The sequence below is a fragment of the Trematomus bernacchii genome, unplaced genomic scaffold (genome assembly GCF_902827165.1).
Source record: "Trematomus bernacchii unplaced genomic scaffold, fTreBer1.1, whole genome shotgun sequence".
Lineage (NCBI taxonomy): Eukaryota > Metazoa > Chordata > Actinopteri > Perciformes > Nototheniidae > Trematomus > Trematomus bernacchii.
In genome coordinates this window covers 28,574,909-28,600,298 of record NW_022987739.1, presented here as the reverse complement: position 1 = coordinate 28,600,298, position 25,390 = coordinate 28,574,909, and the positions used below count along the sequence as shown (strand labels likewise).

The window sequence follows — 25,390 nt, the reverse complement described above, 5'->3', positions numbered from 1 at the left end:
AGTTCATTGAAGTCAATGTGTTTTGAATATGTCACACAGATTAAATTATTCAAATGATGCTGCAACATGGTAAAAGGAGGGCGATGCTGTAATTCACTGGTGTTTAATTAAGCATTTGCCATTATGTTAAAAGTGGAATCAGTTTTCTCTCATTAGCCGCGAGTCAGTTGTGGCATTGTGTTTTAACTTTGTTACACGCATGTACTTCCCTGAATCAAACTTGGATGGGTTCATCTGACGTCTTCTGGTTAGTGCTGATTAACGAAAATTGGAAACTGCAGACTGAACTACTTTAGTTTCCAAGTGGGAAGAAGCTGTAGTCTTGTCGTAATCTCGTATGCAATCAAACGTGGAAGATGTCCAGTTACATTTAAACAACAGAAACTACTCGATTCTACTGCTACGCGATCATGGTTAAAGGACCAATTCCAAACCGACCCAAACACACTCCCACTAAGCGACTGAGTGAACTCTTTCTGTAGTCACACTCACAGCTGAATCAGTGGAGGGTGTAAATACAGCGGCAAGCTTTGGGACAAACTCCACTCTCTCAAGCAGGAACTGTTGGAACTTTTTGTTTCGTGGAAGTTGAGACGGAAAGGTTGTCAGGATCAGTTTGGAATTGGGCCAAAGTGTCCTCCAGAGTTCAAATCTCAAGCTTTCTTTGCCGTGCTATGACGGTGTGCATGTGGTCTGACCTGCATTTGGTTTTGCTTACATATATGTTTGCATGCTGGCCTTTAATCCTGCTTTATTTACACAATTCATCCTCATGCTTAGCAACGGTGGTGAAGCTTTAAACTTCCTGTGGACTACAATTGGTGAAACTCATGATGACTCATCTGAAACATTATTTAAAAATAAGTGTTAAAGGGGACCTATCATGCAAAATGCACTTTTGTACGTCTTTTATACATGAATATTCCAGGGAACTCACCAAGTGTCAGAAAACACAACCCTCTCTATTTTCCTCCATACCCAAATCTCTAAAAAAGGGGCTGCAACGAATCTGATCAAAACTGATCCAGATTTGAACACTGTCCTGACGTCAGGACGGTGGCGCTACGGCTATTGGGCCAACTCCACCAATCAGGAGGAGACAGCCACGGCCATTGCCGTTCGAAAGTGCTGGAGACGCTGTAGTACATATGCCAGGCCAGTAGATGGTGCTGTTCTCACTGAATCAGCCCTTGCAAAAACAGGGGTAAAAAAGTGCAAATTGAGCGAAATGGCTAAAATGCATGATCTGTTTGGTATTTTGAAAAAGAAAAAGTATAAATATGCCTTATATAGGTATGGTCCTACACTATATTATTCAAATATAGCATGATAGGTCCACTTTAATGTAAATAACAATGGATGAGATACTACGTTTAAATCAAGGCAGATTAAGTATTGTATGAATTCGTCAAGCTTTAAAATGCCTTGAAGTTACATGTATTATTTAATTTAGTATTATTTGGGAATTACTTATGTCATCCATTGAAATGCTTTTGCAGAGTCACCTTTATCATCCTCTCCTTTTAATGGATATTGAAAGGATCCTACAGTAATGAATGTAAGTGGATGACACCTGAAGTCTCCTTTTTGTTCGAAATGTACCATTAAAACTACAATTGTAATACACTAGCTGAACCAGGTAATTCCCTTAAAGGTAATTAAGGATGATTATTAATTGGGAATGAGTCAACAATAAGAGTCTCACCTATATTTGTCTCAGGATCTACATCTCTTCATTCACTGCCTCCTATTTTTGTTGCTTTTTAACTTTTGTTTTCCCCCTGTTCTCTCAGAAATCAAAAGTATGACATGACATTTGTGTGTACTTGGATTTTGAGATTATTCCTTCTCTCTTCCTTCTTTGTAAATGTGGTATATTTAGGGGTTGTGTCATGATTTGGAGCCGTAAATTATAACTCTGAAGATCCTCTGAAGCCAACAGGTCAAGTTTTCCATGCAAACAAACAGGACAGTAGTTGAAATGCCTCCTCTGTAGTTTGAGTCAAAGTTCAAAGTAAAATCAATGTTTTATTCCATGTGTTTATGTAATGGGTTGCAGTGATGGTGATGCAAGACCCTGACACAGTTATCCTGCATATAACAAGGCTACTTACTAAAGAAATCCATAATTTGAAACAGCATTTTGATCAAAAACTTTACCTAAACTACCTGCATAGCAAAAGTCTAATAAATAGCAGATGTAACTGACCTGGATTATAATTGAGTTTTCAACAAAGCTGTGCATCAAGGATGGTTGGAAGTGGTTACTTTAAAAAATGAGTCCAGTTACAATTACTACTAACTAGGGTTGCAAAATTCCAGGAATTTTCAAAGATGGAAACTTTCCATGGGAATAAACGGGAATAAACAAATTGAAGGTTGGCTCTTCATCGGGAAATTAAATATAGTTGTGGAAAGTATATTTTAGCATAATCTTGACTAAAACAAACTGATGCCATTCAAGTACACTTGAATATCCATGCCATTCCTCAATCACATGCACATAGCACACTGCTTACTGCATGGCTATTGAGACCACACCCCCTACAGCAGGGATGGGCAACTTGGATGGTGGTGGGGGCTACATAATTTATGTACTGGCCACCAGGGGGCCGCAGATTCACTTGGAACACACACACACAAATTAGTACTAGCGACAGCCTGCAAACATACTAAACATTGTGGTTTACCCCTGAATTCAGTGAAAATATATTCTTTCTCCCACTTTTCTTGGAAAACACGATTTTCCTCAGATACCTTTCTCTTGCTCATGCTGACATCCACAGAGGGCTGTGCTCATATGTTACCCGCTCTATCGAAATCAGTCGGAAGTCGCAACGGCTCATTTCAAAATAAAATGATACAATTCGATTACATTACCCTCAATTCCCAGTTAGTTCCCATACATTCCCATTAATTCCCATAAATTCTCATAATTCCCATGGAAAGTTTCCAATATGGAATATTTCCAAAATTCCCCAGCTTAACTTCCCATGGAAATTTACCGGAAATGTTCCGCCCCTTTGCAACCCTACTAGTAACATGTGAAAAAATAAGTAATGTAACCTGATTACTTTCTGTTACTTTTGGATTACCTCAACATCAAATGCAATGCAAATACAGACAAGAAAATAAAGAAATATCTATGAGATGTTTTTTACTGAAGTGTATTATAAGAAAATAGAACAATGTGACCTTAAAAAGAAGAAACCAACGTATGTAGTACCATACAGTACAAACATACATGATTCTCTTACAAGTAAATTAAAAACTAAATTATGAATAAGAGTGAATGTATACCTTTCAACTGTCAGTAAGCAACAAGACATAACGTCGGGTCTTATACCTCTCATGCCGTACTTTAAGTGTGTTGCTGGGTATTTGTAATTAATAAGCCCTGCTGTTGGCATGCTTGAACATTTAGAGATTATAGTTAAGTGATAGATTTATTACACAGCTCTGAAGAAGAAGATGAACATTTAATCTCTTTCGATGTGCTGCTGCAGCTTTTAAATTAATCTGACGGCATTCAATTCAGACTTGTTCAGTGTTGAAGGTGATGGAGGATTGAAATGTTACAGGTCAGTGAGGCTGCTGTCGTGACTTTAATGTAAAAGAGACTCAGACATAAGGTTGGAATAAATAAAAAAATCCATCACAACTCTAATGAGTCAGGAACCATTTAAACCAATTTATTGCCATGCTTGAGGAGTAACAGATTACATGTTACAAGATACAACAAAAAAAGTCACTGTATTCACTAACAGTTACTTAAAAAAAGTGTCATCAGATTACTGTTACATTTAAAAAAGGGGATTACTCGCGGGATTAAAACATTACAATACACTTTAAAAGATACAAAAACAATATAGCATAGGTAGACAAACTACCTGAATTTCCTTTAATTCTTCTTTATTTTACATATCTTATTTTGAATTCAGTAGGTTGATATCTGATTTATAAGACAAAAAAAACTGTGTTTGCTTTAAAAATTTAACTCAAACACTATTCTGTGGACTTCCCGAAGCTTTCACTTACAGTAGGCGTTCCTCAGGGATCAGTTGTAGGCTCTTGTATGGCTCAAATCTGACACAAACCCCTAAAGATACCCAGAAGCCCCTCTCTTTTATGCACTGCATGCAGACTGACCCTTCCTCCCCCGCTGTGTTTTTGTTGTCCGTAAGGTCCGTTCCCATCTGGCTGCTTTAAAGAGCAGCGGCAGCGTGAACTCGTCAAACTCCATCGCGTCCGCCCCGCCTCTCGTGTCGCGGCCGCACTCCTTCAGCGAGCCGCTCCCCTCTAGCTTTGAAAACCTTCACCTACGCAACAACAACAACAAGCAGGAACCCCACCATCACCCTCCATCTTCATCACCATCATCATCTTCAACGCCTGCACGCACTGACCCACAACCCCAACCCCAACCCCAGCATAGGCCCAATGAAACGGCCCCTTCAGAGGAGGTGCCGCCCCGGGTAAGGACAGGGACGAAAAGATGGTGTAGTCTGGAAGTAGTAGATGAGATGGCAAAAGTACACACATCCTTTACTCAAGTAGAAGTACAGATACTTGTGTTTAAAAATACTCTGGTAAAAGTAGAAGTACTGACTAAACTTCTTTACTCAAGTAAAAGTAAAGAAGTATGGGCTTTGAAATGTACTTCAGTAAAAAGTACCCATAACTAGCAGCTGTTTTAAAGAGTACCTGACCTCCCTTTATATTAATAGAACAATAATGTCATTGTTAGCTAATGAATGTTTCCATGCTGAACAACGGCAACATGACAACGTTTTCATTGGTCCCTCTTCTTTAGAGAAGACCAGGAAATGATGGATACACGGATCGTGTTCAAATCAATAGGCACGCAATGACTCTAAATAATAATGATCACGCCACCAAACACACATTCAAACTAAAGGAACCAGCCTGTTTGGAAAATGTAAGAAGTAGAAAGTACAGGTATTTGTGTTCAAAATGTAAGAAGTAGAAAGTACAGGTATTTGTGTTCAAAATGTAAGAAGTAGAAGTAAAAAGTCGTCAGAAAAATAAGTAGTGGAGTAAAGTACTGATACCAGAAACAAAGTATTTGTACTCCACTACTTCCCACCTCTGCAAGACATCAATCTGTCATTATCCCGAACTGTTCAATTCAGTACTTTATTCTTTATCCTACCACTAATTCATTTATTGGATTTTGCAGAATAAAGCTTGTAGGAGCGTAATCAATTTTTTAAATTAAATCCACATTGACTAAATACTGAAAAGAGAAGGGCTACCTTAGCGTTTCTGAGAAAATCACACATTGTTCTGAATCTCTTTCCCCTGATATACAGAATATCCAGGGGAAAGGAAGTCCCTCTGTGGATGTGAATCTTTAATGACAAAAAGAAAGGTAGCTTGCTTTAATTATAAAACACAACAGGGGGTTGAATCCATCCCCGGGTGGCCGGTAACACGATAAGAAGTTGAGAAAATCTGTCTCATGTTGCTTAATCTTCCCTCTCAAGACTTATTTTGTCTGCACGGCCACAAAAAGGCCTAAAACAACTACAGAAGAAGAGAAAATTACCAAAGGAGGAGAGAGAGCTGCTTTTAGAACACAGTTTTTCCACCTAAATGTATAGCGTGCTAAGTATAGGATGGACAGGAAGGCTGTGAATGTGGTAAACCCACACATTTGGGTGGCCAGACTCCTAAAGAGTAGGGAAGTTATTTATATATGTTCATTTTACAGAGCCAAAGTTAGTAAAAGACACCATGTGTTATACACTTCCAAGCTGAACTACAACCCTGTCAAGACATAAAATACATTGTTAATGTTAATTGCACAAGAATCATTTTAGTCTTGCAATAAAGGAGAAGCATGTCACTAAGGAAGGATGGATTTCGTCATTACCATCAGTCCACATCTTTTTCATTTTGCCTCTTCTAAAAAAAGCATAATAATGGCTGCTAATGCTATACTAAATGATGATGGCTGCTGTGACTGGAAATGACTTTCTGCTCTGCTGTGCTTGTATCGAGCTTTGGATGCTACCAAATGTTCTGCTTGGGCTTTACTAAATGTACATGCACCTTTGGAAGCTGTGGAGTTAAGGCTATGGGTGTGATGGCCTGGTTTTACATTGGTGCTGTGGGTCGTGGTCGGTGGAGATGAAGGCTTTAGTTGGTAGAGCACACTTGAACAGAACCTGTGTTTTACGGTGCACAAGTTAAATAAAGTACTGTAGTCTCTTGATTTTGCAAGCAGGTATTCCTGTTTTGCAAAAATGGCCCTCTTAAGGCAAAAGACTTGAACAAATTTGAGTTTGAATGTGAATATGAATGCAGCGTAAGAGTTAGCAACTACTCTGGAGTCATTTAGCACGATGGTATCAACGAGGCTTGTTGTGATGCTACGACTTCAACGTCTTTACAGAAGGTTTTATGTGCAGAGTCACGTATTTTTTGTGTGTATTTAATTTTTTCGGTGCACTTACAAGCCCATTACAAGTGTGTTTACGTGTGAGCTGGTCACTGTCTTTATCAAACAAGGTTCCTGTAAGGACTACTTCAAGGTCCCCGGTGTTGTCAAGGCGAGACTCGCCTCATCACGGCAGCCATGCTGTGCCCCGTCCCGCTGCAAGGTAACAGACCTGATGCCTCTGATGTGCTTTTAATTCTGTGTCTCTTTGGAAGTAGGAATGGAGTTTAATAGGGTAACATGCCTGATGTGTGCATGGATATAATAGATATCTGTTGGATTTTTTAAAAACATTTATGATTCTTAGTACAACACTTATAAAGAACCAGTTAAGTAAATTCTTCAAGGTTTGACAAAAGTCTTTTTTGCAATATCAAAAATGTAGGATATACAAATATGAGCATGTATTGGTATGGGATTCTTCAATATAAATACGAAACAGTTGTTAACATGCGTATTCATTCGCGGATGAAAACACTTTATTTATTTAGTGGACCCAGGATACTGCCCTGTGGGACTCCGCTGCCTTTCAGTGTTGGAAGAAGTACTCAGATCCTTAACTTAAGTGAAAGTACAAATACTATGGTCTTAAAATACTCCACTACAATTAAAGGTCGTGATTTCAAAATTCTGCTTAAGTTAAACTAGAAAAGTATTAGCAGTAAAATGTACTTAAAGTACAGAAAGTACTCCTGCATAATGGCCCATTTCAGAATACTATAAAGAACAGAAGTATTATCAGCTAAATGTATTTTGAATGGATCTTTCCACAGTTTTAAGTATAAGATGCTTTTATTTTATCCTGTTTTTATACACGTAACAGCATTTTGTTTTCATTGCGTTGTAGTTGAGATACTAGAAATACAGTTTAGCAGTACAGGACTGCATGATACCATATCAGCATATCACATGTTTTTATATGTACAAAGTAACTGTGAGGGTTAAAATAAATATAGTAAAATGTACGATATTCACTTCTAAAATGATGCAGGTTAAAAGTCAAAGGTAGCATCAAATGGAAAGATATAAGTAAAGTAAAAATATATCAAAAAGTATTTTAGTACAACACTTTTGTAAATGTACTTAGTTAATTTCCAGACGAAAATAAATCAGTGGAGCAGCTGTAAATAGAGCTGGATCAGTCAATGTCAATTTGTCAATTTGTCTGCAGCCTTCAGAGGAAAAGTGTTTAAGTGTGTGAAGCAGTGTGAAACCAGTCTGCTGTTTTTAACTATGTAATATAAAAGAGATACAAAAATAACTTTCAAAAAAGACTGCGAAAACAAACCCTTGCCTTGTTCAGAGATGGATTTAACACACACACACGTTAAGAGGATTGTGTGTGTGTTAAATCAGTGAACCCAGTCTCCCCACTGTGCGCTGCTATATTCTTTGTTTATGGAGTTGTGTGGGAGGGTTTATGTAACACAGCTAGCTGTCTAACCTTGTGATATTCCTGTAACTGTGTGTGAATGTGCTCAAACACACATGCAAAGTTTTCTATTTGCAAGCCTTAAGTCGTCTCATGAGAGTCTCTGTGTGGCATCTTACTCCCTGGGGTGCTGTACTTTGTTTTTCTCAAGAACAAAATATTGTCTGTTCTTACTTTACAACTCGCAGCGATTTAGCACATTTGTGCCACATTTGTGACTTTAAATATAATCTAAATGGCCATTATTAGGCATTATTTCTGCTTCACTTTTTAACCCATAAGAGCCCGGACCCATTTCTACTTTTGGGAAAATTAAGGGGAACATAATTTAGACTAAATGGACCACCTAGAACACATTTCTGACAAGAACCCACCCCTAGTGTCAAATATCTGAAATGTGACATATATGTCACATTGGGCTTTAATGGTAAAATAACTCTTATTTATAACTTAATTAATGAGGATGATTTTTTGGTTTAAATTAGTTTGAACATTCTTTGAATTGAAGAATAAGAACATATTAACTCAATATAATTGAATCAGCTAAATTAACTGAGCAGATCATAATAATATTTCTAATTGTGCATATATGTCACTTTGGGTTTACTGTGAAAGTTTAGGGTTAAAGTCCCGATGTGACATCAGTGTCACAGCGATGTTTGTCTCATTTGTTTCATATCAATTTGATCAAGAAATGTTTCCACAACAGGTTAAATGTAATAAAGGACATGTTATGTAAACATTTTAATTCTTAAATGGCTTGAATTTTATCTTTAGCAACAAAAAAAAAGCTTTTCAAATGTAGCTTGTTCTGTCACATGTGTTAGTCTGGCACATGGACATCTTGGACACGTTGTTATGGAAACACAAAATCACATGTCCTGGACCATGACCCACCAGACTGTTCAGTGTGTGTCACTTGATAAAAACAAGGCCAAAGCTGTATAAGGAACTTTCCAGAACATTTAAAGTGCATGTGACACCTGTGTCACATGCACAAAGCGACCCAATGTTTTAAAAATCACATAGTAGGAAAAGTCTCTACAGCGTCTCCATCGCTAACTCTGTTGCCTGTTGGCCCCGCAGTGCGCCGGAGCCTCGGCTGCTGTGGGAGCGCGTGGAGAAACTGGTTCCCAGAACGGCCGGTAATAACAGCGGAGGCTCCAGCTCCTCCAGCAGCTCCAGTAACTCCAGCTCTAAGCCCGGGTCTCACTGCGGCTCTGGAGAAAGGTTCAGGGCCCGCTGTGAGTCCATACACACACACATGTTGACCAATCAGCACTTACAGGAGGTGGACAAAATAACCGAAACACCACCATTACCATACAGCAACAGTGTTGGGAGGGTTACTTTAAAAATGTATTTTGTTATGAATACTAGTTACCTGTAAAGACATTTCATCAGGAACCTAATCTGAGTTTCAAATTATAAAAGCAACCTGATTGGATTACCCATATATCAAATGCAAAGAGAAAATACATATCAATACTTATTTGATACTTAAGTGTATTATAAGGAGGTGGACAAAATAAATGAAACACCACCATTATCTTACGGCTACTTCTAAAGCTAGTTAGCTGTACAGGAGCAACACAAGCTTGGTGAAAATATAAAAATGTTAAACAGGGTTGGGAGGGGGTTACTACTTAGTTACCTGTAAAAAATGTCGTCCGTAAGTTACAAAGTATAAAAGTAACTGATTACTTTGTTAGTTTTGGATTACCCCAATATGAAATGCAATGTAAATAAATACGATAAAAAATAAATATCAATACTTATTTGATACTTACTGTAAGTGTATTATGTAAGACAACAGAACAATGTGATCTTAGAAAATAAGAAATCAAGGTATTTAGTATCAAAAATGTTTGATTTGATTTATACTGCAGGTACATTAGCTTCAAATGAACTCAACCATCTTACAATAAAAAAATAAAAAAAAAGTGAATTGCCAAGGTTCAATGGATAACATGCATACACATTTGGAATTTGCCATTTCATGTCATATACTGATCTTTTCACCTCCACCTCCTTCAGCCTCCTCCAAATCAGAGGGTTCTCCCCTCCTGCGGCCAGAGAATGCTGGGAAAAAACCAGAGGAGAAGAAGAACAGACCGGCGGTGAGACTCAAAGCTAGTGCTGTAGCTCGATAGCAGGGGTAGAGTTAGACGTAGTGTGTGTGTGTGTGTGTAGTCATTATAACGTGGTTTGGGTTTGTTCGAAAGCTGGACTGGACTTGATCTCCTTGTGTGAATGATATGAAACTGGCTGGTTTGGACTGTGTCATGTGATCGGCTCCTCATCCAATAGAGTGACTTGGTGAAATGAAGTCTTTGGGTTTCCTGCATTTATGGCTTTGCTTTCTCTCCACTGGTCTTCCTGCCTGGGCGGCAGCCATCTTATAACTCATGCCTTCTCTAACCTCAATTTACTTTGTTTCAAGCTTCTAATAACTGTGGCTTTATTCAAATGAATTCACTAACCTTACCTTCAGTGGCTTGAAGGTCCGACAGTCATCTCTTTCCTCGCCTCATCTCTCGGCTCTGCTGCTCTCACGCTGGCTTCTCATTGGCTGGTGATAACCCCTCTTCCCTTTCCTGCAGCTTTCTGTTTCCTGGCTGCAACTTTCTTTCAAAGGAAGATTAACCGAATGTGACATTTAAGCAAACGGCGCGTGTATAAAATGCCCAGAATCGACATCAATCGATGAGATAAAATGTTGAAGTCATTTTCACCTCTCACCTCCTGACCTTTAGGACCTGACGGCTCTGGCCAAAGAGCTTCGTGCAGTGGATGACGTTCGCCCCCCCAATAAAGTGACAGATTATTCATCCTCCAGCGATGATTCAGACACCACTGATGAAGATGATGATGAAGAGGTGGACCAGGAGGGCGGCGAAGAGTCGACCTCTGGCCCGGAGGACTCCAAAGCTGTGTATGTACAACTTTAACCTCTGATCCCACACACACTTTGTGGCACTAGTCATCAGTTTAGGGATTTGTTGACATTTGTTTATCTATTGAAGCCCTGAGAAGCAAGTAAGAAGAACTAAATATTGTCTTTCTTGCCTTGTTATTTTTTTGTTGTCAAGAAATATGTGTTGTATTGTTATATAAGGTGTTAGCAAGTTATATAAAATGATAAAATGTCATTTTTTTCAGTAGGGTGTAAATGTATTTTAATCTGTGCTTTTTTGTCCTATATTGAAAATGAGACAGAAGTTGCTTTAACTTTTTGTGGATTTAAGAAATATTACAACCCCACCATTAAACCTCGTTACAGCAATGCAGCACACCTGGGTAGAGGAACCAAAGGGAAAAAGAAACAGGGAATACATACAGCCGTAACACCAACCCAAAGTGTTTTTTTTACATACTGTATGACTTATTTTAAATAATTGAATAACAATACCAAATACCAAATGTTTCAGAAATATGGTATTTAAAACAATCAAAAATTGAATATAACAAATATGGCAAGTAATGTAAAATGACTTTCATTCATACATATAAAGACGTTTTCATCTGTGCTAATTTGTAGCTTTAAAGTCCTATTTTGAACATGCAGCACTGGTCCCTTCAGCTTTTTGTGGCTTTAAAGGTCCCATGTCATGGCCATTTCTACTGATCATAATTCCATTGTTGAGGTCTACTAAAATACATGTATATTGTGCAATTTCCCAAACTCACATTGGTTTCTCATACAGCATCTCTGTATAGTATGTGTATTCACTCTCTGTTCCAAACAGCTTGTTGGAGCTCCTGCCCCCCCCCCCCTCCCTATGAGCCCAGTGGCCGTCAGCGAGACAGCGAGACACAGCGAAACCCAGCCCGAAACACACACACACCCGCAGCCTGGCTGGGAGTTTGTGTGTGTGCCCAGGCTGAGTTCCGCGGTGTCTCGCTGTCTCGCCGACCCCACACCAGTGAGCCAGCTCACAGTGTCCCGCTCCTCGCAGCAGCGAGCCTCGCAACGTCCTGCCGAGTGTGTGTGTGTGTGAGGAAGTCCGCGGATTGGTCCAAACGTAACGGCTCCGCAGACGTTACGTTACGTCACTATACCCAAATACGTCACTATACCCAAGAAGTAAACAATGGAAAAAGAGAAATCTCCAACGAGGCGTTCTGGGGCAGCATAGACAGGTCTTTTCTGTGTTAGAGTTTTACTCGCTATAGGGTGTACTTTGAGGGTTCGTGACTCTGCAGACCGTTTACATGCAGAAAAACCTTCATAACACACAAGGGGACGGGTAATAACCAGAAAAGCATGACATGGGACCTTTAAGGATTATTAAAACAACAGATACTTAAAATAAATATATAACAAGCAAAAACAAAAAACATTTTATAAGAAATCTCTTGTGAAAAAATACCAATGTTTCAGAGACTATTTATTATATATTAAGGAATTAAAAAAGATGTTGATCTTAACGGACCGTCTCCACAGCAGCGTTAAAAAAATCTTGGAGGTGGGCGTATCTGAGGCTTGGGGATTTTTTTGCGATCAACCAATCACATGAATCTCCCGCCCGCGACATACGAAGCCAAAAAGCCCGAAGTAAACTGGATATAAACTCCCCAAAACAGGCGAAAACATACCACTGTCTCTGCCACCTCCCTCCATGCCTGGCTCTTCCGGTTTATATCCCGGTAGGTAAATAGGGACTGGTCATAAAGCACCGGGTGATTGATTCGCTACCGCTAATTTCTCCTCCATGTTTTGGAATATGAATGACCTGCGGTATGTCTCTCCCAGCATACACGCCGTTTGATTGGCTAGAGCTTGAACTGTCAGATTTGCATACACGGGATTTGATTGGCTGACGCTTCCACCTCAGCTTCAAAAGTTGAACATTGCTCAACTTTGAATCCTGAAAATCCTGAGAATCTCCGCTCGCCTGCCCACAATGCATTCCGGCGAAAAGTGAGGGAAAGTGACGTCACCCCATTCAAAGTGAATGGGCAGAAGCGTTTCAAGATTTTTTAACGCTGCTGTGGAGACGGCCCGTAAGAGACAGTCTTTTAGATCTCGCTTGATCTTTCAACGCCTCCATTAAAAAAAACATTTTCCCCCAATTGCTTGTGTTGTAAATCTTCTTTTCCCCTGCAGTTCTTCCAGGCTGAGCAATGGAGAGACAGAGTCGGTGAAAACCATGATCGTTCACGACGAGGACGCCGGCTCGACGCCCTGCAAAGACAGCACTCTGATCGTCAGACAGGTACCAACGCGGAGGAAAACTACAGGACACACACCTTCATCATTCACCACACACACCTTCAGCTGTTTTGTTGTGTATTCTGTTCATTCATACCCCCAATGTTTTCCCCTTTTGTTTTTATGTTGTGTTGATTTTATTCTGTTGTTGTATGATTTCTGGTCAGTGGAGAGCAGCTGAATTAGCGTAGATTGGATATACAGTACGATAATACTTTATTGGCAGATTAAGTCTAAGATGGTTATTGCATCACAGCAGCTCCATTTGCAACGTCGACAAGGACAAATATTGAAGACAAGACATAAAAGGAAACAAAAATGTAACAAAACATCACGATCAACAACTGCATGGTCTCGTGCAACGAACGTTTCAACTCATAATTCAACTTCAACTTAATCATGCTAACATAAAAGCCATAGCTGATATAATAATGGGGATAAACTACATTTGTTTTTACTTTAATTTAGGTCTTGATGGTTTTCAATCCATTTAAAACAACTAGTTTTTGAAGTTATTTAATCAGAATTGCAGTTATCAGATGTGTTAAGTTCAGATAAACACCACTAAATGATCATATTATCTTAAAGGCCCCCTATTATACTGTTCTTCATCAATATATTACAGGTCTCAGATATATACAGAACCTGTCTCTGATTGGCTGAAACACCAAACAGATCATTGCAGCATTACCCATAATCCCCTCTGTTTCAGCCCTGTTTCAAAAGTGCTGATTCTCTGTCTGTTACTTTAGATGAAAATAAGGAGCCCCTCCCCACGCCCCTCTGACAGAGATTTGGTTAAAAAGAACACAATGGTGCTCTAGGAGGAGATTCAGGTGATAAGGTGGGGGGGGGTTACCTTGGTTGCTGATTGGCTAATGGTTACACAACCCTAAAAATTGTTATGACATCATAAAGTGGCCAAAATCTGATCAGCTCATTTTCAGACAGGTTTTTATAGAAATGGATCAGGATAAAAAGAGAGAGAATCTTTGTTCCTGAAACTTTCAGAGTCTCTTTACACAGAGGGGACACATGTTGATGTAGAAGAGACATGAACAAGTGGATTTTGCATAATAGGTGACCTTTAAGTTCAGATAATCAGCACTAAATGACCATCATTTTATCTTAAAATCGAATGACTAACGAGAGTTTTCCTTCCGCCTGTAGAGTAGCTACTGTAGTCGGCCCTTCGCTCTAGCAAACGCCTTCCCTTCGCCTCAGCTGCTCAGAATCACATGTAGACCCACAGTCTGCCCCTCTTTCTACTTCCAGAGTGCAGGTGACCACAGAAAGCGTCAGACAGGGGCTCAGACCCCCGGCCCGCTCCCAGGCTTTGCCCCTCACCCTGGCATCGTGTCCAGCCCGGGCCTCGGCCAGCACACCCCCAGCCCCCCCCATCATCACCACCATCACCACCACCACCATCACCCCAATCTACCCACCACTCAGCACCCGGACAGGAACGGGTTCTCTGGGCACATTCACCACCTCCCAGACCTGATCCAGCAGAGCCACCATTCCTCCCCCTCCTCCTCTGCATCCAACTCCCCCTCCTCCTCCTCCAGCCTCTCCAGCCCCGCCATGTCCCCTCAGAGTCCGCTGGATAAACTCACCCTCCTCATCGAGGTACGTGGCCCCCAGCCCCCCAAAACAGACAGGACTCTCGCTTCAGAAAGGGGACGTTTCTTGTAAAGTCTTGAACAGGAAGTGACAATCATCATGGCTGCCAGAACTGGGATCACAGTACAGTAGAAACTAGTCTGGACTAACCTCATTAGCATTATAATGTAGCTGTGATGAAGTATTGCTCACAGGTACGCGACGTATTGACTGACCGCCGCTACCATTTTTTAATTATTTTTATAATAATAATAATAATACACTTTATTTATATAGCACCTTTCATGCTTGACGAAGCCCAAAGTGCTTTACAGAGTATGACACAAAATCACAATAACAAATGAGGAACATAATTAAAATATTTAAAAACAATAAAACACTAAAACAAGAACAGTGGTACTACTACAAATGATAAGCCAAATTAAACAGATAGGTCTTTAATTTACTTAAAAAAGATCCAATGGGAGGCCGTTCCTCAGTTTGGGGCGATATACAGTAAAAGCAGAAAGCAGCCTCTCCAGTTTTCTTGTAATGTACTTTTAAAAGTGTAACATTGTGTCCTTGTGTCCTCCTTATGTTAGTGTGTCCTCTGTGGAGGCCTAAAGACACAGATCTATTCTTTCACTGCCCTCTTTTTGGTGGAAGTACAGTAAAGGGAATCGTAGGTGTTTTCACCAGAAAGGGGGCGGGCTGACGATGACCCTGCTCTCATCATCTAAAAAAAAACTATTTACATTCTGTTCAGTTCTGACCGGCCATGATGATAAGAGTCTTCTCCTGCATCTGTTTTTGAGGCCCTCTGCTGGTACTGGTGATTTTTTTTTTTATCCAGCCCTTCATGGCCCCTCGTTTGTTCTCTCTGCTGACATAGAGCTTCTGCAGAGAGATGTTGGTATTGGAGTGGTGTGCGGGGTTTTAGGGATCATTTGAAAGTACGATTCTTTAGAAAAAAGCACTTTATTTCCAAGATGTCTCCCCTGGTAACATCCTGTTACATCAAATCGTCTTTCGGGTAACGACTCAGCTGTAGTCCCATCGCTCCTCTGTGAATATTTTATTTATGATCCAAACAGACATGCTAGATCTGGTTTTTTTCTAACGTGTCCTCTGAGGTCAGCTGTGGTTTCAGAAGCATTCCCACCAAACATCTAAATCTCATTTTATTCCTTGTTGTTGACTATTTTTAGCCAACGAGTCATATTCTCACATTCCCCAGACAGTAGATCAGTTAGGAGCTCAACGGCAAGTATGTTTCCCATGGAAATACTTTGATGTTGTTTCCCCTATTTTTCTTTTTGTCAACACAATATATTCCATATGTTTTACCCTCCATTGTTTCTGCCCGTTTCCACAGTATTTATATTTTACCCTCCACTTGAATGCCCATTGTATTTGCATGAAAAAACCCTCAGTTTGACTGCATTGTCTTGTTGATTGGTTACATTATTGTTTATCTGCAAGCAACTCATTCTGTAAATATGTTTCTGATGGTTATACAGAGAGTTGATGTTCTGTCACCACTAAATCCTGTGTTCTCTCGCTGTAGAGCCAGTCCAGTAACAACATGCAGAAACACAAGTCTTCTTCCTCCTTCACTCCGTTCATCGACCCCCGCCTCCTGCAGGTCTCCACCTCTACCGGCAGCGCCCTCAACAACATCGGTAAGTCCCGCCCCCCCCCACTAGCTGCTGTGTAAACAATACCAAAAGTTCACAAACACTAAGAGTTTTAGGACATTTTTTAAAACGTCTTATCCTTCAAAAGCTTCCCATCTAAAGATCAAGAACTAGAGGAAGCTACAAAAGCTGTTTTGTGTGTGTTGAACATGTTTTCATATGCAGCTCAGGACCACCAATTACCAGAAAATCTGAAGTTATAGAAGCCCCTGTTATGCTTTTTGGGGGTCTCCCTTTCTTCTAGTGGTTTTTGTGCATGTAAACGGTCTGCAAAGGCTAAAATCCCAAAGTTCCCTAAAAAATAAAGTCCTTTTTTGAACCTTAAAGCATGGAAACATGTCACAGTAACAGAACAATATGTCCTCTTTAATATACATTTCTGTTAATGCGTCAGTTAGCCAAGAGGCCATTTTTCACCTGTAGTTCCTGGACAAATGTTGTAAAGTCGCCCTAAAAACATATCTAATTTAATTTAAAAATATCAAGCTAGAGACTACAAGTGGTGAGATACTGCTCTTTTATAAAACGGACAAGTCAAATCAAGCAATCTGATTGGTTCTTAGCCGTGATATAATGAGCGTATATCACGGGTAGAATTGTAGTTACTTTTCACAAGTCATGTATTCCTCCACGTCTGAGAAAAGCTACAACCGTTACAGCTGTTACATTACGTCCGTTACGAAACTGACTAACTAACAAAGATTAAGATGGAAAACACAATCTTGTGTTTTTGACCGATCACCAGTTGTTATTTGGTGGTTTTAAGCTTAAAATCACACTTTAAAGCTGTGGCTATTGAAGCAAACTTTGAAAAATGGGTTCCTCCGGAGCGAACAGGGGTAAAGAACCTACACAATTGAACTTAAAGGAATCTATTTACATAAGAGAAATTAAGACACAAGAAATAAACAGTCCAAAATATGTCAGAAATAGCATTAAAATAGCATTAAAAAGTGTATATATATATATATTGATGTGGCCAGGGAAAGGAAAGTTTGGGGCTCTCTGCTGGAACTGCTACCTCCGCGACCCGACCACGGATAAGCGGGAGAAGATGGATGGATGGATGGAAATATATATATACATGTGGGAAAATATACACCTGGAAATACAAAATGTGCATAACACAATGACACAAATACAGAATACACACAAACCAAAAGATTGACAATAAAGTTGACTTTGACTGAATTCTACTTCCTGCACCTAAGCCCCTCCCTTTGACCTTCCCTTTGACCTTGTAGGGTACGCTAACGACGCCCGGCTGGCGGAGGCTCTGCGGGCCGACCCCTCCCGAAAAGGATCCGTCGTCAACGTGAACCCCGTCAACACCCGCCCGCAGAGCGACACGCCCGAGATCCGCAAATACAAGAAGAGGTTCAACTCCGAGATCCTGTGTGCCGCACTGTGGGGTGAGGATTCAAACCTAACTTTATTTATTTATAGACACACAAACACTAAACACTAAATTAAAGAGAAGCACAGGACTTTGTGATTGAAAACAAAGCACTTTATTCCAACAGAATAATAAAACAAAAATTAAATACAATTAAGAAAATCATAAATAACCTTCACTTTTACCATCATTATCAAAGGTTGGGAATTCCCTAATTATGACTTGTTCACTACACAATGGGTCAGGTTATTAGTGACTTTATAGTATATATATATATATATATATATATATATTAAATAAGCTTGTCTGTTTGTCTTAAGGTATGTCTTTCATTTTTCAACCAGACCCCTCTACTTTAAACACACTTTACTGCCTTACTTTACTATTACTGCAACTTATTCTGTATATTTGTATATTGTGCACTCTCTAGATCAGGGGTCGGCAACCTTTTTGATATGAAGTGCCATTAAAAAAATTAATTGTTATCAGCGTGCCAACGATCGAGAATTATCAACGGGGGGGGGGGGGGGTTGAGGAGCTTGACGCACGTGAACTATCAACAGGAGGGCGGGGGGGCCTCGCTGCGGGGAAGCAGTATGTGGACCTGTCAGCGCAACTTACATGATGCCGAATTTAACAAACACATTTAAATAATTGGTTTAAACGGCATAATAATAAGGACGATCGTCCGTTCTGTGATTCTCCAGAACACACATGTTATGATATTAGGGTCATGCAGAGTGAGATGAGATCGCTGTCCCTTTAAGAGAGAGAGAGAGGGGTGTGGCGTGTGCATGTGTGTGTGTGGATGGTAGAGAGAGAGTGAGCGAGTGTGTGTATGTTTCTGGAAGTGAAACGAGGCAGCAGAAAAACAGGTCTGTGATGTATTTTGTGAAACAGAAGAACAGCTAAATAAATGCAACGGCCTCCCAAGAAGAGCTCGCCTCTCTCCAGTAATTTAAGCTAAAGTGGGTTATTGAACCTGAAGCTTGTTGCTTCTGCCCTCCTCGACTACGGTCTGGGAGCCGACAGGAAAGTTCAACACACAGATGGCCAGTCCGCCCCTTTGTAGCATATTATTTCAATGAGAGATGAGCAGATCGCCACTGGGCTTTCAACTAAAGACACACACAGCCACGCAAAAACTGCGGCATTTGTAAAGCTCCTTATGGGTACTGCAATTTGTGCTTTCCTCCGTGGTGAAACGATCAGCCCTGCACCACGGAGGAAAGCGGCAGAAAGTCACCTGGAGTTAAACAGAGCGGGGCTGCACTGGCACGCGTGCCAGGGGTTGCCGACCCCTGCTCTAGATCATGGCTATATATCTTTCTATTGTTAACATACATATATATATATATTAACTTTGAGTATTGTATCCTTAAGTCAGGTGCAATTACTTTTTTTTACATGCTGATGTAACAAAATAATTTCCCACATTTTGATGAATAAAGTTAACTAGTCTATTTTCTCCAACACCTCTCCATAACAATGCATGTGTTTGTGCATGTGTGTATTCAGACCTAATGTGTATAGGTCTTCTGTGTGCTTATTTGCACTGTGTATATATATGTATATAATAATAATGTGTAAACTAAATGCAGTGAAGTCTTCACCACCTGGGGGCAGCAAATCACTGATTACACTGCAGAACACTGTCTAGACTGGATGCTCGATCTCCAGCTGTACCGTGAAGCTGATCTTCTGTGTGTGTGTGTGTGTGTGTGTGTGTGTGTGTGTGTGTGTGTGTGTGTGTGTGTGTGTGTGTGTGTGTGTGTGTGTGTGTGTGTGTGTGTGTGTGTGTGTGTGTGTGTGTGTGTGTGTGTGTGTGTGTGTGTGTGTGTGTGTGTGTGTGTGTGTGTGTGTAGGAGTGAACCTGCTGGTGGGCACAGAGAGCGGTCTGATGCTGTTGGATCGCAGCGGTCAGGGGAAAGTTTACCCTCTGATCAGCCGACGACGCTTCCAGCAGATGGACGTCCTGGAGGGCCTCAATGTCCTGGTCACTATATCAGGTACACACACACACACACACACACACACACACACACACACACACACACAGAGAGAGACCTCAGTACACACACATTTAAAGATTGTTTTATTACATTTAATGCAGCCAAATTACTCCCACTGCGATAAAGAATTGATCTATCTGATGCACTTAAACACACACAAATGTAGAAATGTATTCAAACGCTTGTGTAGAGAAAATAAGAAACACACAGAGATATATACTATTATAGTTAATTATGAGACTAATAAAACGGTTTCACTTCTGTTCATCCTGCTGTAGCAGCTTATAGCACACTGTCATGTTGAAATGATTGGTCTTCCTCTCTTCCTGGATTGTACACACACACACACACACACACACACACACACACACACACACACACACACACACACACACACACACACACACACACACACACACACACACACACACACACACACACACACACACACACACACACACACACACACACACACACACACACACACACACACACACACACACCACACACCTGCAAACACACACCTGCAAACACACACTGCCCCATCCAACCAGAGGTGGGAGAAGTACTCAGATCTTGTACTTGAGTAAAAGTAGAAGTACTCAGATCTTGTACTTGAGTAAAAATAGAAGTATTCAGATCTTGTACTTGAGTAAAAGTAGAAGTACCAGAGTGTAGGAATACTCTGTTACAGTAAAAGTCCTGCATTCAAAATGTTCCTCAAGTAAAAGTAGAAAAGTATTATCATCAAAATATAGTTAAAGTAGCGACAGTAAAAGTAGTCATTGTGCAGATTGGTCCATTTCAGAATAATATATATGATATGTTTTATAATGATTGATCATGAAAGTGTTCTCAAAGCTGGTAAAGGTGCAGCTAGTTTGAATGACTTTGTATACTGCAGGGTAGCTTGTGAATTTACTCCAGGTGGAACTAAAGTCTGATTTAACACTTGATTATATTTCACATCATTCATCCACATCTGTGAAGTAACTAAAGGTATTCAATACATGTAGTGGACAAAGTAGCATAACATGGAAATACTCAAGTACCTCAGAATTGTACTTGAGTAAATGTTCTTAGTTACTTCCCACCCCTGTCTCCTGTTGCATAAATATTATTTGTGCACATGTGGTTCAGGTTTCTCAGATTGAAAGTGCTATCACGCTGCTACTTCTCCTCTTTCTCAACGTGGCGCTCACACGGCAGGCACGCTGTGTCACAACAGATATTTTGAGCTAAACGGATGTTGAGTAAATCTCAGCTCTGTGACTGTGTCGTGTGTGTCTACAATATGTAACGCTGACACACACTTTGAGCTTTCCATGGAAGGAAATCTCGCAGAGGAACACCTCCTTCCATGTCATAGTTTGATTGCGGTGCCAATATGTAAACATTTGCATCATGGAAATATTGTCACTGATTGAGAAGCTAAAGAATGACTGTACACATGTTTGAGAGGAAGCAGAACAACAACATCAGACGTAAGACGTTTTCAATGCCACTGAGAATAACATTGAAGATCAATTTTACAATAAAATACTGAGATTTTCGGGTCTTAGTGATGGTGTTGAGAGCGGCATTTGTTTTTGTTTTTTAAATAGATTATACCGATTTTATATATATTATATTAATAATTATTACTTTGTATTTATTTTTCCTTTTAAAACTTTTTTTAATTTTATAATAATGAATTTATAAACACATTTTTAAATCAAATAAATATTATAATTATTATTAATAAAAATATTATTTATAAAACTGATCTTCCCATGTCATACACACAAAAACCTTGAAAGATTTATTTAATTTTAATACAAATTAAGACGTTTTTTAGATGCATTTTCATCCTTTTAAGACTTTTTAAGGATCATCGTAAAACCCTGCAAGATTTATACAAAGGAATTGATTCCACTTGGGATATACAGTGGTGATACGAGTATATGTTTACATAAAAGGCCATATTTTGTGTCACTCTCACCTTTTTAATTATTCCAATTAAAGCACAGATCTGCTTTTATGTCCAATTACCTTATAGGAGATGTACATACTGTTCAATTGGATAAAACCATTAGGTAGAAGCCTGCTTCATAATGACAATGGCATGGACCTTAGCATATTCTTTAATATTCAGACCATTATTATATCACCCTACAACTTATATTTTTTCAAATTATTATCACATGGAACAATAGTTAAAAGTGGTACTGCTGGCGATGTATTGCTAGTTTGTCCCGACATGACCCGCACGTCCCGAAATGTTGCAAAGCCCTGCAGACCTTCAGGAGGCAGAAAAGTCCCACTGCAGCGTCTAATAATGTTTTTCATTTGTTATATTTTAGACTGATCATGGCAGCAGTAAAGATTCAAATGATATAATTAAAATGCATTTCACATGACAATAATTGCAGACTAGAATAGTAATAATAATCTCTGCAAGAACTCAGCAGCCAATAAAACTATTTTTAGTGGCTACACTTGTAGTTTTATGAATACAACGTGTTTCTGCAGCCTTCCTCAAGGCCTTACACACTGACAATATGCACAATAGAATATACCCTTTACAAAAGACTTACTTTATTCTCATTATCCTTGCGTGGATTCTTATCTGTACTGACCTGTGTTTCACTCGTATCTTATCTCGTCTTATCTTAAAAACAGGCGTAAAGGAGAGACTTTAGCTTTATTTTAGCGCCTATTTGACCTCTCTGATGTACGACAGGTAAGAAGAACAAGCTCCGTGTTTACTACCTGTCCTGGCTGAGGAACAAGATCCTGCACAACGACCCCGAGGTGGAGAAGAAGCAGGGCTGGACCACCGTGGGCGACCTGGAGGGCTGCGTGCACTACAACGTCGGTAAGATCACGTTCTCACCCCTTTTCCACCAAAACTGGTTCTAGGTACAGTTTGGAGGTAGTGCCCGAATGCAAACAAGTTCTTCCTGTTTCTACCGTGAGCTGGCCCCCAAAACTGGTTCGTATTTTGAACCAAAAAACTGTTGGTCAAGAATGTCTGACTAATTCTGACTTTTGAGAAAAAAAACGATCTATTCTTTCTTGAAAATCTTAGAATACTGAGAACCCTTTTCCACCAAAACCGGTTGTAGGTCAAGTTCAGAGCTAGTGCCCGAGTGTAAACCAGTTATTCCTCTTTCCACTATGACTGTGTATGTCATTAAGTATGGTATTCCTGTCACACTATGTTTTTTCTTTATTATTTCTTGTCGTCGTTGTAAGGATGCGTGGAAGGGTAGGACCCAAATGCAGACTATCAGAAAAGGTAAACGGTCTCGAAACAAAAACGAGCTTTATTCTAAAGCTGAACAATAGCATGGCATGAAACACATAGGTTCTATAGAAAACTGACCGTGACCAACATGGTGGGAGACAGGAGAAACAAACAATGAACCGACAGGGGAACACAGGAAGAGACAAGACTAAATACAGAGAGGGGTAATCACAAGACGAGACACAGCTGGGGTAAGGGAGGCAGAAACACAAGGGCAACAGGTGAACACAATCAAACAATCAGACACACCAGGGAAACTAAGGCCCAATCCCAAACCGCCCCCTACACCCTATCCCTACACACTACCCCTCCGTTTGCGCGTTCGCGCGGAGGGTCCGCCACATTAAGTGCTGTTCCAAACCAACGAGTGTGGAGCGGGGTGGAGGGGGAGTGGGCTATCAAGCCCTCAAACAGCGAGTCTGCATCGGTGCTGACTTGAGACCGGTCTCTACCTGACCGGAGTCATGCTGTGTGTGTCCGTCAGGAAACACGCTGTTTACAAACAGTTCCAGCAAACATCCACTGATAAATTGCGATGTTAACAACCTCATGATAACCTCATATTTTTTTTAACTTAGGATCATACCTGTGTTTAGTCTAGAAAAAGGTAAATGTGTGCATTTTGTTATAAAGTTGTGTATATTTACAGACTGTTGCAAAAACTAAGAAGCTTATAAACATCAGGTTTAAAACTAAAAGAGCTTTACAAAAAAGTAAGTGAAAGATGTTTGGAGTTTTATTTGAGTTCTTCATTTACATTTTTTGTCTAAGAGATGCTGATTTGAAACCGTTGTTACATACAGTTACGGCATTTCCTGTTTCTGCCGGAGAGAGGGGAGTTTGTCCCAAAGCTTGCCGCTGTATTTACTCCCTCCATCTGACAGGAGGGAGCCTTGTTGAGCTGCGAGTGTGGCTACAGACGGAGTTCACTCCGCCACGGAGGGGTAGGGTCGAGGGAGTGGTTTGGGATTGGGCCTCAGACAGGAAGGCAAACACAGGAAGAAGGAACAGAGAAGACACAAGGAGGAAAACATTTCAAAACAAAACAGGAACCAGAGACAGAAAAAGACAAGACAAAACACAACACAGACAGATCGTGACAGTCGTCTTCTATGTTGAAAAAGGGAAGCATGATTGACCACCCCAAAGAAGTCTGAACTATTGCTTACACTGGTATGCTTCTTCTCAATACAAATATTTGAAACATTTATTCCTCTTTCCACCACAACCGGCCCCAAAAACTGGTTCGTATTTGGTACCAAAAAATGTAATACGAAAAAATATGATCTACTTTTTCTTGAAGATCTTAGAATTCTGAGAAAAAAGTCAAAAGTGTTCCTCGAATTTTTAGTCAGGATTATGACATTTTCCTCTGAACTCTCAGGCTTACGTCATCATTAAAACCTCACCTGTTCACCATGGCCTTTGACCCCTAACCCATCACAGTCCCCCTGCTTCCACTCCTACTGCTATTTATTACATTTTTGACTTTATTATTTGCCCCTTTTGTTTGTTCACCATGTAAAGCGGCCTTGGGTCCCTTGAAAGGCGCTTTACAAATGTCATCTATTATTATTATTACGTCGTAGGCTGTGGCGAAATTAACCGTAGCAATAACAATTCATGGAGAGAGAATAAAGTTGAATGCAACCACACATTATAAAAAACACATATATATAAAGTCAGGCGACACTAACCAGGCATTTGTGTGATACTGTTTTATTTGTACCTTACTTATAATGACCATCCGTTCACTATGATTGACTGTTTTGAAGAGCAGCACACTGCTTCAGCCGCAGCCTGTTTAAAAATGTTAGGGATTTCAGAAGATAAGGATGGAAGGAAAGCCCTCGATGAAGTAATAATGCAGCGAGGGCGACTGAGTGGACACAACGACCTGTCTACAGCTCAGAATGTCCTTAGTGATGGTGGCGCTGATCGGCACTTCCTGTTGGAAACTCCTCTTCAGAGCAGACATGAAATCCATTTCCTGTCGAGGAAGTTTTATTTTATAGTGTGAATCGATTTTGTGTCAGATTTAAGTTTTATGCAAGTTGGCACATTTTTGGGAAGTAAAGGACTTTCCAAAGAAAACACATTTTAAATCTGTTTTTGTGAAATATTCGGACAAAGCGCCCCAACTGTTCTGTGACATCTTGGTTGAGTTTTCTGCACATTTAGACACATCCAAGTGTTATATTATATACTTAAAACACTTTAAATATATACATATAAAATGTTTTTTTCGACAGATGTTTGGTCAAGGAGCAGCGATGTACTGTAG

The 25,390-nt window shown here is 40.1% G+C and overlaps 1 protein-coding gene across 10 annotated transcripts in view; it reads left to right on the top strand.

The window, feature by feature from the left end:
* LOC117495402 (mitogen-activated protein kinase kinase kinase kinase 4-like) overlaps window positions 1-25,390 on the top strand; it is a 113,729-nt gene that overhangs the window by 80,080 nt on the left and 8,259 nt on the right. For 3 of the 10 annotated variants that reach the window (XM_034146625.1, XM_034146630.1, XM_034146627.1), the window contains 11 exons: window positions 4,185-4,475; window positions 6,535-6,626; window positions 8,982-9,139; window positions 9,933-10,015; window positions 10,652-10,830; window positions 13,006-13,114; window positions 14,386-14,739; window positions 16,280-16,394; window positions 17,654-17,821; window positions 19,671-19,814; window positions 22,540-22,674. In XM_034146625.1, the coding sequence (XP_034002516.1) occupies window positions 4,185-4,475; window positions 6,535-6,626; window positions 8,982-9,139; window positions 9,933-10,015; window positions 10,652-10,830; window positions 13,006-13,114; window positions 14,386-14,739; window positions 16,280-16,394; window positions 17,654-17,821; window positions 19,671-19,814; window positions 22,540-22,674 (1,828 nt within the window). The remainder of the gene's footprint in view (window positions 1-4,184; window positions 4,476-6,534; window positions 6,627-8,981; window positions 9,140-9,932; window positions 10,016-10,651; window positions 10,831-13,005; window positions 13,115-14,385; window positions 14,740-16,279; window positions 16,395-17,653; window positions 17,822-19,670; window positions 19,815-22,539; window positions 22,675-25,390) is intronic. The other 7 variants (XM_034146631.1, XM_034146632.1, XM_034146634.1 and 4 more) reach the window with 5 other exon arrangements.